We start from the raw sequence: 15,132 nt of genomic DNA on the forward strand, positions 1-15,132 counted from the left end.
CCATTGTCCCTCCTCTGCAAAAGTCCAAGCCACCGCCAACCAAGCATCTCTAAATTCTCGAAACTCTTCACCCTTAGTGTATTGACTACACCATTTGGTGTAGTCATTTCTAATGCAGCCCATGATCATTCCCATTGCAAATCTTACCATTGTCAACTCTGCCTCCTCTAACTCAGCCTCCTGGCTATTTGTTGGTCCACTGTCTCCAAACCATCCATCATAACAGGTCTTACTATCATCTTGTAGTACCATCTTCTCACATCTCCACGCTCTCTTCCACTACTACTACAACTACTACTAATAATAATATTCTGTGAGTTTTATGGTAGATAGTTATTGCATGAGGTACTGGTGGGTTACTGGTGTTGATTTCCAGGAAAGAGATCCTGTATTTAGAACAGATGCATTTGTTCTTCAAGAATCCACTGCTCAAATGCCCAAGATTAGCTGATATCGTTTTTCTTTAATTTAAATGTTAATCAATAAATTAATTTTACTGCCCAGTACTTTAAAATCAAATATATTCAGATTATGATCCAATTTCACAGACTAAAGCAGCTGCTTCTCATAACTGAGACACAAAAATACAACAACATTTCTATTGATCACCAGAATAGAAAGAAAGCAAAGTGCATGCAAATATTCATTTATAATGGCTAAGCCATAAATAGCATTCTGCCATAAAACAAAATGACATTTTATGTCAATGCCATTATTATGTACTACATTGTCATTACAACATTTTGGGCGGTACCCGAATGCATCATTGGATGAGATGGCTAACAAGTGGTTAGCAGCGGTTAGCTGGTGTTTCGCTTCCTTTTTAGCGTAGTTCATGTGTAACAAGTTGCGTGTTTTGACGTCTCCAGACGGAATGATTTGGGTGAGACGCGTAAATGTGAACATTATCGTATTTCTTACGGATCTATTTAAAGTTGTCGCCACTTAAGGGTTCATATTATATGTAACCTTAGTTAGCTAACTAATAGCAAGCCTAAGACACTACGCTGTATTTATCTGCCTGGGATGAATGTATTGATAATTTTCTTTTTGGGAGTTAAAGGGGAAAATAACATAAATACGTAATTGCGGGACAACAATAGAGCAATAACATGCCAGTCAAAGTCTTAAAAACTCATGTAACTCTCGTTTGAGCATCCAGCGATAGATGAACGATAAATACTAAGTCTGGAAAGTCACATGCACAGCTGTGCTCATCTTTCAACTATGCCGAATGACTCGTCTTCTGTTTCAACCAGAGAGTTAAAAAAGTTAATCAAAATGGCTTGACCGTGCACTCAGTTTGTAGGTAAGTGTAGAAGCGACTTTGAACAATTGAATTGTTAGTTTTTTTTGAACTGTTCGCCATGGCAAGTGCCTTTGCAGCAAAAATGGGATTTAACTCGCTGATGAGAAAACAAGCGAAAACCTTCAACGTCAGGATCTCCACAATGGAGTCGGACCTGGAGTTCAGCTGCGAGGTGAGACTAATCTTAAATCCATTCAGCTTGAGCCAAGACTTTTCGACATTTGTAGTGACCGTGGCCACAACGCGGTCACTACTACAAGTTACTAATTGCTATGCATTGTAATGCATTTACAACTGCACTTAATGCTTGATAAGAATCTAATGGACACAGTAACTGAATGGGTACAGGTGTCCATTCCTTTTTAAGATAAACAATTAGCACTTTTCGACACTAGATGGCAGCAGTCAACTGTGACCCATGAACTGAACAGCTGTAGCTGATATTATGGTGATATCAGCTACAGTTTATATATAATATTATATATAAACATATAACAGATAATCATCTGTTATATGTTTATCTGTGTCTTCTGCACCAGTGTGATCAGGGAAATAGTTGGTGGCAAAAGTCAGTGCATTATAAGGTTTGCTGAAGTTTATCTGCTACCAGAGATTTATGCTGCTTTTTAAAATGTAATTTTAGCCTTTATGTGGTGTTTTGGGTTTATCAAATGACTTGGGGATATGTGAGAATTGAAAGGCTTCAAAATGACTTGAAGACACCATGCCTTTTTAAATTTTTACAAGGGAGGAACCCCACTAAACTTTAGAGATAGTAATTACACATAACAGCGTCTTCTGAGTTACAGGTTTCTATTTTCTGTGCTAGGATGACGATTGTATCAATTATGGGTTGAAGAACGACCGCATAATAAGTATTGGTCATATAGACAGTGTTCTTTCAGCCTTGCATAGAAGTATTGCATGGTCAAGGTTGCCATTCCTTGTGCATGGAGAGTTTTTTATCCTATTCTTTTGCGGTTCTTAGGGAATTTTTTCATGCCAGCCTTGGAAGCACTTGACAGTAGCTTGCAACCCAAGTTAACTCAGAGGCTAGAGATGAAAGCCAATCTAAATTGGATATGTGTGTCTGATATGCCTCCCTCTTAGCACTCAGCAGGATGAGGAGAACATGTATGATTCTCTGCTTGGAACCCAGTGTTGTAATAGAAATGCCAGTATGACTAGATAACAAAGATGCAGGATATTATGAATGCAAAATTCCCTCCTATTTTTTTTTCTGTGTTACAGGTCAAGTGGAAAGGAAAAGACCTTTTTGACTTGGTGTGCCGAACTCTTGGACTGAGAGAGACATGGTTCTTTGGTCTCCGGTATAACATCAAGGACACAGTTGCGTGGCTTAAAATGGACAAAAAGGTGACTGCTGCACTTACATTGTTCAAAAAAAACCATGTGCTATGTAAATGCTGTTAATATAGATATAGGAGTCATGACAATAAAAAGAAAAGTTGTTTATTTGTTGTTGCAGGTTCTAGATCAGGAGGTGCCAAAAGAAGAACCCATCACCTTTCACTTCCTGGCCAAGTTTTACCCTGAAAATGCAGAGGAGGAGCTAGTGCAAGATATCACACAACATCTCTTCTTTCTACAAGTAACTATACGCTGTTTATGTGCATCATTTTGTACATTTAGACATTTGTTCTCTCATTGTCAGTGTAAGTCAGGACATATATAGTGCACACTAAAATATTTGATTTTAACTGATTTTTCTTTGGCCTCTGGGTTTGCTATGGAGATTTTGCTTGTCTCTGACATTATGTTATCTCAGCTGCTCTATAAGTCAAAATTATTGCAGGATATTAGCTACACAACATGCTTGTCTTGGAAGAACCGTGGATTTTGGATTATTACTTGGGTAATAGGGAAGAGCGAAGTCTAAACATTTTCCAGTGCAGGTGTGGGCATGTTTGAGCCTTTAAAACAACACAACATCAGAGGAGGAACTTTCTGAAAAAAACAAACAAACAAACAAACAAACAAACAAACAAACAACTCCCCCCCCCCCCAACAAACCTGCACCTAAAGCTTTGAAAATACTTTGCAACACAGAGATTATCCATTGCACCCTTGCACACCATGCCTTTGGCTAATGTGCTTTGTCTGTAACTTTCTTACTCTTCTAATCCAGTGGCAACAAGGCCTCTGAATCTATATTTCCCCCCTAGGTTCTTGAGCAGAAGGCTCTGTAATATACTTTTTCTGTTCTCTAGGTCTGATTGTGTGCGGCCACTTGGAATCAATGCACAACGTATTACCACTATCCTTTCTATCCTTTTAATACTCTTCTAGGATTTCCCGCAGAGCCTGACACACCATTCCCCTCGCACAAGATAGGATTTGTAACTGTGCGCTTGTCGTCCAGTGCCACCGGCCACGTTTATCAATTAATAGTTAGATTTTAAAGGCTCAGTTATTGGCCCAATTAGTAACATATCCTCTATGGAATGTTTATCTCCCCTAACGCTCCCATCATATCTAGCCAAATGTGCTAGTTTAACGTGACTTTCAACTGCAGTGCATTCCAGTGTTTGGGTAGAGCACTTATCTACTTAAGGCATATAAAGTGTCTCTCTGTGTCCTTAATTCATATAAAGGGAGTTGGAGTAATTTATTTATTCCAAAGGGAAGACCTTGCTTAAAAAAAGACAAGAGCAAAGAAATAACAGCAGTGCACAAGAGGTGCAGAGCTACAAGGGGAAATAAATACAAATGTGTAGTGAATTGCGTCGCTTGTCTTCCTATTACTTTGCTCTCATTAATTCCTATAATGTCAAGAGGTGCTCTCTGTTTAGTGTCACAGGCATGTCAGGTGGATTAGTCCTTATCAGAAATGGTCACCCACCCGTATAGAAACACACACACACACACACAACACACATAGACACTTATCACATACTTTAGACCACTCGCACAAACAGACACATGCACATCTTTGTCACCTCAGCCTGTAATCTTAGCAACAACTTTGTCTCATTTGTAAACCAGATTCCAGCGTCAACCTCTGAGTGCCTGCCATGATTAGGGGCTGTCACCTCTGGCTCCACACCTTTGTTAGTTCAAAAACAAGAGAAGACAGCATGACTGGCTTTGCAAATTAATGAGGTTAAAAGCATAAAATTGTCTTATATAAGTACAGCTGAAGTATGTTTGCATCATCTAACCTTAGCATTAGATTTTGTGCTCAGTATGCTGTTATGCAAGCATGAAACTCAATTAGTTTGATAGGTGATGCTATTCAGGTAGTGACACCTAATGAGAAGCAGAACTTTTATCAGGAGGGACCTTGTTATAGGGGATTCATGCCCATTAAAAAAAAGTCATATTAATATTGTGATCCTTGACAGTTATATCAACACTAAACATGCACCGGTCTTTCTGTAAGCTACAAACTCTTTACCACTCTTGACACTGAAAAGAGTGAATTCATAGACAGAACAGTTAAGGAGATGCAGAAATAACACATATTGTAAAAATGGGTGGTTCTCCTTTAGTTATTATTTGGTGCTTTTTTAGGACTTGTCATTAGGCTCTTCTGACTAGAAAGCTGGTATTCCTAGGGCATCTTAATGATCATATGAAATGGTGTTGTTTTATGTACATAGTTCCTGGCTTTGTCTAATAGGTCCCTATGTGACTATGATGTTTAAGTCTTACTATTTATATATATTTAATATTTATTTGGCTTCATCCTGTTTCCAGACCTCTCTCGAAAGTGATCAAATACCAAACACTGTAGCAGTGATAGTTGAAAGTTAAGTTACCTGGTTTGAAGACTATGCATTTATGTAAGGAAATAAACACATCCCTTGGCACTGTTGTTTTTAACCATCTTTGATCAAGCAAACACGCAATCTGCTTTGAAGCACTGCCTTTATAATGGTAATATGCTCAAAGACACATAAAATTGACATTTTGTCATAATTGAAATAAAACAGATGAGTCACAAGAAATTGCTAAGTATGATTGTGGGAATCTCGTGAAATCAGGTTGAATCATGAAGGAAGAAACTCAGAAGATCAAGGAGAGCAAAGATGGTCGTATGTGTTGACATGATGTACTGCTACCCAATTGTGAAAGCTATTTCTGTCAGGGTATATTCATACTCATTCGTTCTACACATTTCAAGTGTTATTTAAGCAAGGTCCATGCCTCTCTTCACAAAATTAGGTAAGAAAGATGGCTCTCAGGAAGAGATGAATAAGGACTGTTCTCTGAGGCTTTGAGCTGTCGGGTCACTGAGACCTTATCAAATGGAAAAATCTACTCTAAACAGACAATGTCTTACAAGCTCACACCTTCATTTATGACAGCTTCATATTTATAAAGTTAGAATCTGTGGTTCCAGGTTTAGTACCAATGAATTGTACACTTTTTTCTGAAGTTAAAAATGGAAACTGTCTGATTAAAAAGCCTGACAGGGTCAGGCCCTCTTTTGTATGTACCAAGATCTCAAGAGCTTTCTATGGCCTTCAGAGGAAAAAAGTAAAGCTGGTTATATTTCGGTACTCCTCAGGTGAAAAAGAAGATCCTTGACGAAGAGATTCATTGTCCCCCTGAGGCGTCTGTGCTGTTGGCCTCCTATGCAGTCCACGCTGAGGTAGGTACTCATTTTGGGACTTTGTGGATGCAGCTTACTAAAAACTTTCTAAAGATCTGAATGAACTTGTAAACAGCATAGATTTATGGGATTTCAGAAGAAATGCCATTTTCTCTGTTCAGTACCTGAATTTAGTACTGCATGTACTGTTTACTCTTATGAACTGTGGGTTTGACTTCTATAATCTTCTCATATTTGGCTTTGCCTAGAGAAGCCATAAATCATCCAATGTGGATCCAGATTGCTGCTGTTCAGTTCTTGATAAGGACCAGAAGAGCATATTTCATTTTCCCTTGATAGTTCCAGGGTTTTTTGGCTGTTTTTACAAAACTAAGAGGTGGAATTTTATGAACAGGAAGAAACTTGGTAAAAAAAAAGTCTCCTTGAGAGATCACTATCTTTAGGATAGTGGTAGGATATTAGAGCTCTGCCTTTTTCATGAGGTACTACACAACCTCAGATGAAATATACAAACCAAGAACCTAGCTACAAGCTTATTTTTTTAAATAAGTGTTCTAAAACATAGAATTAGTTACACTCCTAAAGCACCAGCCAGGGTGTTGCAGCCACCCAGCAGGTGTGGAGGCAGCAGGAAATCTCAGCTAAATAAAATGGCACAATCAATTTTCATTAAACAGTAGCATGACATTCGTTACTAAACAGGTGTGAAAGAATAGTCCATTGTTCAGTTTCATGGCTTTAGCATTTTGCTCTTTTAAGTAAGGTGTACAAGCTGTAACAAGAACAAGGAACTTTGTAGTAATAGGGGTTATCACCTTGAAGGATGCAATACTGTTGTGGAAAAGTCCTGCAGTTGGAGGCAATTGGTTTCCCGACAGAGAAGCCATAAATCACCCTTAATTGATCCAGATTGCTGCTGTCTAAGTTACAAAAGTGAAGGAGGTTGGGTATATTGAGGTCTTCTTCAAAGGCAAGACTATGATGATGCATGAGATCGATAGGGTGACTGATGGATTACGTTGCTATGCTCTGATTCTGCTTCTATTGGTTGGTAGTTGTGTTTATGACATTCCAAACAACTTGCCAACAAGGAAGTTGCAGACTGACCTCTGGTGGACAAACTATGTAACACTTACTCATGACATGGTTGAAGGGTGTTTCTTCTGTCTCTTACTCAAATTCAGTAGTTCATTTATTGGTCGTTATAAATGCAGAAATGGATATATATCGGGAAATAGCAAATTTATAGGCCAGATAAGTTTCAGATCCTCAATAATTATTGTACTCTCTAGTTCTAACTAATAATATACATAAAAATACAAATGTTGTTAACTAATATGGAAGAAGCTTGTAGTAGAGCCATTTGTCTAGGAGCCGGTTATGGAATTGGCTGAACAGTCATTCAGATTGCTAGACTTGCGTAAATATTGATTTAAACAAATTAAAGTCTGAGAAATTAGAATGTAATCAGTGTGAATCATTGAAGATTCCCAAAATGGAAGAAAATGCAACTAATTGCACTGGTGGATTATTCATGCCAGCTCAAACTGACCTTTTCAGAGTGGCTTTTGCCAAGGGTTAGGTTTAGGGTTTAATTTAGTTTGTTTTTACTTAAGATTATTAAAATTACTTTGATGTCTGTTAGCTGGTGATATGTGTATGCTAGTCAATATCTTTTCACTGTTTATTTTTTCAGTACTTTACATGAAAGTAGGCATATTATCTCTATAAAGTGCATTGCCCTATATGAACTGTGCTCTGTTTTTATATGTCTTTGATCTATTGGTAAAGGATCACACATGTTACCTGTAGGCTATGGAAATCATTCCACAGAAAAGAGCACACTTAATAAATGTCAAGCGATCTTAGTCGTCTTGGTTGAAGGATCCCATCTCTCTTAAACCCGCAAGAAAATGATTGGGAAACTGAGGTGCAGCTTTTGCTTGCTACCTCAAAGATTTGCCCAAGAGGGCTCAGAGACTTGCCTTTCCATGCCAATTTAACAGGGCTAGGTTAAAAGAGACTGTGTGGATCAAGAAAAGTCAGCAAATCAGCACAATCCCTGTGCTCCCCGGTATCAGCAACAACATAACATACTGGTCCACAATCTGTTTTTTATTTAATCAGCAGTCCACTTTGATTAGTGTCAGTTCGAATAAAATGGGATTGTAGAAGGGAGGCAGGTACTTGTTTAGTAGTGCAGCTGCTGAGAGGGTTTTGGCAGACGTTTCCCTTCTCCTTCTCTCATCATGAGCTTTTTTTGTCCATAACCACTGTGCAGACAGTGAAGTAGAGTATATCACATAGTGGGATCTACTTTGGTGCTCTCGCTCATCTTTAATCATGATTATGCCACTCTGAAGACAGCAATAGGAGGAGAGTAAAGGCTTATTCAAGACCGCTTTAATGTTTAAAAGAGAATTTCTTTATAATGTGGATCATAGCTCTGTTCAGGTCACACAGAATTCTTCTGTGTAATCAGTTTTAAAGGTTAGTAGAAAGTGCTGTATAACTCACAGTGAACGCAGTGGGAAGCTAGAAAAGCAAACATTACCATGCATGAGTTGTAAAGAATGCGCAAATAGAGCAGAAAATAGAGGGTGGCGAAATTTGTGTGTAGACAGAGACTCTTGATTCTTTTGCAACTGCTTCACCTGTGCATGGGCACAGAGTAATTTTCAAACAGTGAATTCAAAGAATATAAAATAATTAAAATACTCAAAGGCATAACCAGCACTATTTTCATCAGTGATTAATCTGACAGTAACATTCATCATGGTCTTGCCGATGGTCAATAAAATGCCCACTGCAATTTAATCAAGGCCAAGGTGAAGTCTTATGTCAGAGACTTCAGATTGTTTCACAGTCATGACTTGAACTTAGATGTAGAATACATATAATGGTTTCTAGAAGTTTCCACCTCACACTCGCATACAGATCAGAAAATTGTGAAAATGTATAAAATAATTATTAGTTACTGGATTTGAGATCTATACCTGCTGCCCTGTGCTTATGTGTGTGTGTGTGGATTTTACAGTTGTGAAAAATTCAGTACATTCCATGGAAATGATTCTTTTCATCTCTTAAACTGCACATATTAACCTGTCAGGGTTTTCAGTCTTTTATGTCAGTGTCTGATGTTTTCAACTCAGTGAATGATATTTCAAAAGAAATAATATAACATTTCAAAAAACTTGTTCTGAAATATAGAAAGTAGAGAAATAGAGAAATGCAATATGCATTCAAGGTTGTTCCGTAATATAATTTGTTGACGGAGTATCGTCATTAAACGGTGAACTTGGTATCAAAGGAAAGCTCACTTTGTTAACTGAGAGTAAATGTTAAATCTTATAAATATATAAACCTTTAGCTTTTTTTTTGCTGCTAACAAAACTATATTCTTGAAATTCCATAAGAAAATAAGCATAAATTAGTCTCTAATAAACTTTTTTTTAATGATAAAGACAACATTCCTCTTTGAACTTTGGGGATATCTACTGTTGGTTCCAGTTGTACACAGTTGTACACGTTGGACTTTGTGTGTTCTATATTTTCTTTATTGTATCCATTTTCTAAACTTCTTATCAGGGAACACAGCGGCCTGAGTAATGGAATGATGAGCTGGAGGGGAAAATCCCTAAAAAAAAAAATCTGCATATTTTACATCTAAGTGAAAGATTCAAGTCTACGATTGTGGGAAAAATCAGAAGTCTTCAAATTGAAGACATGACCTTGGTGAGCATTTTTTTGACCATCTGATAATGAACCATGGACCAAGACCATGATAATTATTTTTTAGATAATAACTGATGAAAATAGCCCTGGAGATCTTTTGGTCATTTTCAGAATTTCATTAGGGACGAGAAAAAAGTTAAGTTGCACACCTCTACATTTTTTGAATCCATTAAAATAAACTTAGAGGGTTCAGACTAGATGCCAGTGACAACTTTTTGTTATTGAAGTGTGGTATGTTTTCATGCCAGCATCTAAAGAACTCTATGATTGTGGAATCTTGTGAGTCTGGAATGAAGGTCATCTAAAAGACTTGTCTTGGATTGGTTGCCCCAATGTATTCAGCCCAAAAGTACACTGTTTAATGTCTGTAAGATCACCAAAATGTCCTCAATATCTGCAGGTAATTCTCACAGCTGCTGGCTGGTTTGAAAGTGCATGTGTATACAGCCAGAAAGAGATTGCAGAAATTTGACCTGCATGGGTGGCATGCCAGGAAAAAAGCCTTTTATGATGAAAATGGTTTGGGGTTGAGTCACTGCCTCAGGAACTGGGCAGCTTGCAGTCATTGATTCAGCTTTGAATTCTGCATCAAATCAGAACATACTTAAAGATACCGTGAGACCACATATCCAAAGCTGTTGTCAGAAACAGTGGGCAATTATTCAAAAATGACTTTAAGAAATGATTCCTGGTGAAGGGAACAATCCTAGCTTATGTATTAAATCTTTCCACAGATATTAAAAGTATTCATATTTAACAATTCATGGTGACTTTGCACCCTTTGCAAAGTCAGTTTCAGTTTCTTCCCTCTGGATGAAAGTTTCTGGTCCCAAAATGTTAAACTATAAGGTTTAAGAACAGCTTTGTTCAGCAGCCATCACACAGATGAATAAATTATAGCTTTGTTACTTTGTGGATTACATGATGCTCAAAACTATTATTAGTTTTTAGTATTTTGTACTACGCTTATCTGTTGTCTGTTGTGTCTGTATTGAGAGTGTGCATGTGAGGATCGATGATTTACAACTGCAAACTAGACCTACCTACGGGTACAAATAAAGTAACCTGAACATGAACCTTTTATTGGGAGATTACTGGAAAATTTCATTTTTCAAAGCCAGCAGTGTCCATAGGATAGTCTTACTTTTTCAGCCTTTGTAGGTCTGCATACGTTTCACTGTGTCCTTTTTTATATCCTAAGCAAGTGCAGTGCTAGAAGGGAGTGTTGACATGAAATTTCAACAAGAAGCCACCCTGGAAAAAATGTGCAGGCAGTCATTTTGGCACAGAGGGTATGTAGGGAATGAGACTGAATCACTCAGCCATTTGTAATACGTGTCGTGCTGAGTGGGGAGGGATATGAGAAGCTAAAAGGCATGAAAGACACAGGTGGGAATAGCTCTGTTTTACAGGTGGCTTTCACAAAACATGTACTAATATATATTTTTTGAAAATCCTGAGCCATAATCTACTTACTTTGTAGTTGTATCCCAGTCTGGGTTTTATGGGACAGATACAATTATTTCAAATATGTCGCTTTTTTCAGTTTCAATCTGGTTATTCAGTATTAATTGGAAGTTGTCAGCTTTGCCTTGAGAGTATTAAAATTCTACCTGTCCAAAGTGTTATAATGGGTAATCCTACCGCAGTCAGGTCATCTAGCATTAACATTTGTGACACTGAGGCAGGGAACTGTGGAAAAAATGATATAGACAACAAGCTGGTGAAACACATCAGGTTAATCCCCTTTTGCAGTCGTTCACTGTAGCAACAAGTAACTGGAAAAGCTTAGCTATGAAACCAGAAAGTACTTTTTATTTATTTGTCATTGTTGTTACTTATATTATTCCAACTGTAGTGCACATGGGTTAGGCTGAAGCATGTTTAAATATGATGACTTAAATGAACAAAGCCTTTCCCTGTTGGCTTCTTGTTTTTGCCAGACAGAGTGAGATTCAACCCTTGTTGTTTCAGCCAGATAAACCCATTTTGTAAAGCTTTTATTGCACTTGTAGTAATGTAACAAGTTGTCTCTAATTTGAGTAACACTCTTCTTCTCTACCTGACTGTGCTACATGTGTTTGGTAGGGTTTTACTCAGTGAGTGTAAACAGTTATACCAGGAAACATCAAGCTAATTTACTAATGTGAGAGCAGTTTGAAGCGCTCTGACACAAGCGTGTTGATGTCATGAAATATTGCACTTGCGTGGTCGATATGTAATCTTATTTTGTTGCCAAGATAATTGCTAGGTGGCAAAAAGATGTGATCATAATGACTGCCTGGACTTAGGTAAATGAGTAATTTGAGCTAAATACTGAGGCCTACTTACTGTTACAATTTGATGACATGGTAATGCAATGCAATGTTTAAGATTTTCTTCATCTCTTTGTGCAAGCATCTTAAAATTGCCATTTAGCACAGAACTGTCTGAGAATTGTTGAATCCATAGAACATTTGCTGTGCTTGTGTGAGAAAATCTGTGTTTTTCATATTTTATTGGTTTTCTTTACATGGAATAGTGTGATAAATTCCCTTCTTCTGTTGTATTTGGGGTTTATTGAATATAATGTCCATTAATTAGCAGTTGCAGACTGCGGAGCTGCTGTTGGCAGTCATCAGTTAAAGATATTGACAAAAAGCTATCTTGGACAGTCGATTACCACGGGTAGTTTGGGGTTGTTTTGAAATAATTGGAAGGTAAGTAATCAGAACGTATCTGAGAGCATTGTCACTGGCAAAATATCACCGTGTCTGTCACTGAGCTGAAGCCCAGTGGAGCCACAAAACCTTAATAAGTCTATATATCATCAATTATGAAGCAATTACAAACAAGCAGGTGTTGAACCTCGGGAGCAGACGTGGGAAGATGGGAAACTGAAATAAAGGGATCTAATTAAATGGCCAATGGCTTCACCAGTCTGTTAGTCACTGCAGTGGTGTTCAGGCTTTGCAGGCATATTACATTCAGGTCTGTTAAATACTGTTTTCACGCTATTGTGCACAGAAATAATATAAAAATACCAATATTAAAGCTTTAATCACAACCAAACAAAGTATTTGTTAATTTGACAGACACATGGTCAAAAGATAGACACTTAAAGTGCAAAAGATCATTGCGTTGAAAATTGCATTTCAAAGCTCATGTCGTTGTTTATGGATGTATTTTTTATTGAATGCAACATCAAAGTACATGGTTTTGGTTCCTCATTTCTCAGTTTCTTTGTTGTGTGTATTTTTCTGCTTTACTTTTCAACTAAAGGTGACTCAGTTACATTTTCAACACAATACCAGTAATAGTAGTAAACAGTTTTTAGCAGCCTTAACTTTATATAGAATAAGATTCCAGAATCAGAGTAAGGAAATAAATTAGTTTTGTACAGCACCTGTTTTTCACCAAGGTGTAACCAAAAGGTTCACTAGTCGTAATGGTTGAAATCTACGTGAAGAGATATACAGACACAATACTTAAAAACAGAGTTGTTCAGTCATCTTTCAGTTGGATCAGACACTACTCAACTCAAGAAACGGAAAACTTCCAGAGAAGAAAACAGGGGACTGGAACACACCGATTAATTTAAAACCTTTAATTGTGTGATGGAAATGTTTTTACACTTTGCCTTCATCAGCGTCAACGTACACAAAGCCATGCAGCAAACAATTATAATCAAGCTATACCGGGTGTGCACTTGTCACTGGATATTTGGTTGAACAGGGTTTCAAAGGCTTGGAGTTTCACAGTCAGTCTCAAGTGGAAAACCCCAAGACAATGTCATAAATAAAAAACACAGACCTTTCTGACTTATATTTACAATGATAACAGTCGAAATGTAAACATACATCAATTGTGGAAAATTAGAAGAAACGGGACAAATTCAATTTTTGATTTCTGCAGAGCAGCGAGTTACAACTAAGGGTTTCTTTGTTTGCTTTTTCCCAGAACGTCTTCAGTGTACTGTTCACCAAGGTTCAGGAACTGCATAGGTGACTTTGATGGTTTCCCTCTTCAGTTTATGCACTTTAAGATGCCCTTAAAAGTAATTTTCCACAACGGTCTACCACAAAAGATGCAGCTCATCAGTGAGTTAGCATGATGGATTACAGATGCAGAAAACTGTTGAAAACTGACTTTTAAATGGAGTTAGATTTTCATATTAAAAACTGAGTTGGTAGTCACACAATAAAGAACTGTTTCGATGCGTGCTCAATCATCCAGGTAAGGAAATCTCCGAAAGTTGATTCGTGAAGTCACTTGGATGAGCGACGAAATGTTTTCCCATTGAAAACGCTACGTCCAGATGAACAGAATCAACATTTTGGGACAGTAAAGTCTATTTGTTGCTCGGTGTAATTCCCAAAAATATAAACTATAGGATTAAAAATTGTTAAACTCATTACCAGACTCACCTTACATCAACCACAAAGTGCATAGTGCATATAGCAATGTACAGCTGTGCAGCAAAGAAAGTCAGTGTTCATATTAGCCTACTTTAAAAAATCTCCACTTTTCAGACTATAGCCGCATGTATAATTCACATCCTTCTACCTGTTTTACTGTAGCCCAGAGCAAATTCCCACAACTCCTCAGTTGGAGATGCCTAATCCATTTATATCTCTATTTAAACATGCATAATATAATTTGCACCCTAGATCTATGCTGATAAGTGATCTCAGTTGTCCAGGAGATATTTCTAATAACATCATTTACACTATCTCCCAACAGCTGGGCTCTGATATGTGCAGTGCATATGAATGACATTCATTGTCCAGGAAACCATTTTCTTAAAGGTGCTCTAGTTCTAACTTATGAACAGCTCCCAGGAGAGATATTGTCTTGGCTGTTATTGGATGGATAGTGATTTTAACAATTGGGGCACTTTTGGTCTATTTTACAGTACGGAGATTATGACCCTGCTGTTCACAAGCCTGGCTTCTTGGCTGAGGAGGAACTGCTGCCAAAGAGGGTGAGTGATGGCCATTTACCGGCTGTGACAGAGAGGCTGATATTGTAACCGTTCACAAAAGCATAGCTGATATTGTTTTCACCTCGTGAGGCGGTGTGCGTGTGCGATCATGGCAAAATGTGGTCCTGGAGACACTTGATGTAGCAATGTATGTTTCTATGAATAGATGTTGTTAACGCAATGGGATTACAACAATTACAGTAATTTAAAGCTTTACAGGTGAGTAGTTGATCTCAAAATGAAGGCCAATTTAGAGATAAGTGAACTGAAGTATCTGGTGTGATAGTTTACTCTCGATTGACATATTTGTTATATTATTGCATTATTAGCATTTTCCATCCATCCACCTCCTTCTGGTTATCTGAGGTCGGGTCGCGTGGCCATTTTAATATGTGTTATATCCTCTGTATTTAAATCTGTTCCTCTCCATTTCAGGTGATTAACTTGTACCAGATGACTCCAGAAATGTGGGAGGAAAGGATCACAGCATGTTATGCGGAGCACAGGGGTAGGACTAGGTAAAAGCTGCCGCACTGAACTGGACTG

The 15,132-nt window shown here is 37.7% G+C and overlaps 1 protein-coding gene across 2 annotated transcripts in view; it reads left to right on the forward strand.

Annotated features, from left to right (window-relative positions):
• The first annotated feature begins 748 nt into the window (after nucleotides 1-748).
• nf2a (NF2, moesin-ezrin-radixin like (MERLIN) tumor suppressor a) overlaps nucleotides 749-15,132 on the forward strand; it is a 31,085-nt gene continuing 16,701 nt past the window's right edge. Inside the window, exons 1-7 of one of the 2 annotated variants that reach the window (XM_085179602.1) lie at nucleotides 749-1,309; nucleotides 1,387-1,481; nucleotides 2,561-2,686; nucleotides 2,799-2,921; nucleotides 5,844-5,927; nucleotides 14,518-14,586; nucleotides 15,022-15,104. In XM_085179602.1, coding sequence (XP_085035728.1) covers nucleotides 1,392-1,481; nucleotides 2,561-2,686; nucleotides 2,799-2,921; nucleotides 5,844-5,927; nucleotides 14,518-14,586; nucleotides 15,022-15,104 — 575 coding nt within the window. In that variant the 5' untranslated portion in view covers nucleotides 749-1,309; nucleotides 1,387-1,391. Of the gene's footprint in view, nucleotides 1,482-2,560; nucleotides 2,687-2,798; nucleotides 2,922-5,843; nucleotides 5,928-14,517; nucleotides 14,587-15,021; nucleotides 15,105-15,132 lie in introns of both variants that reach the window. The other variant, XM_085179601.1, reaches the window with a different exon arrangement.

The sequence above is a fragment of the Neolamprologus multifasciatus genome, chromosome 12 (genome assembly GCF_963576455.1).
Source record: "Neolamprologus multifasciatus chromosome 12, fNeoMul1.2, whole genome shotgun sequence".
Lineage (NCBI taxonomy): Eukaryota > Metazoa > Chordata > Actinopteri > Cichliformes > Cichlidae > Neolamprologus > Neolamprologus multifasciatus.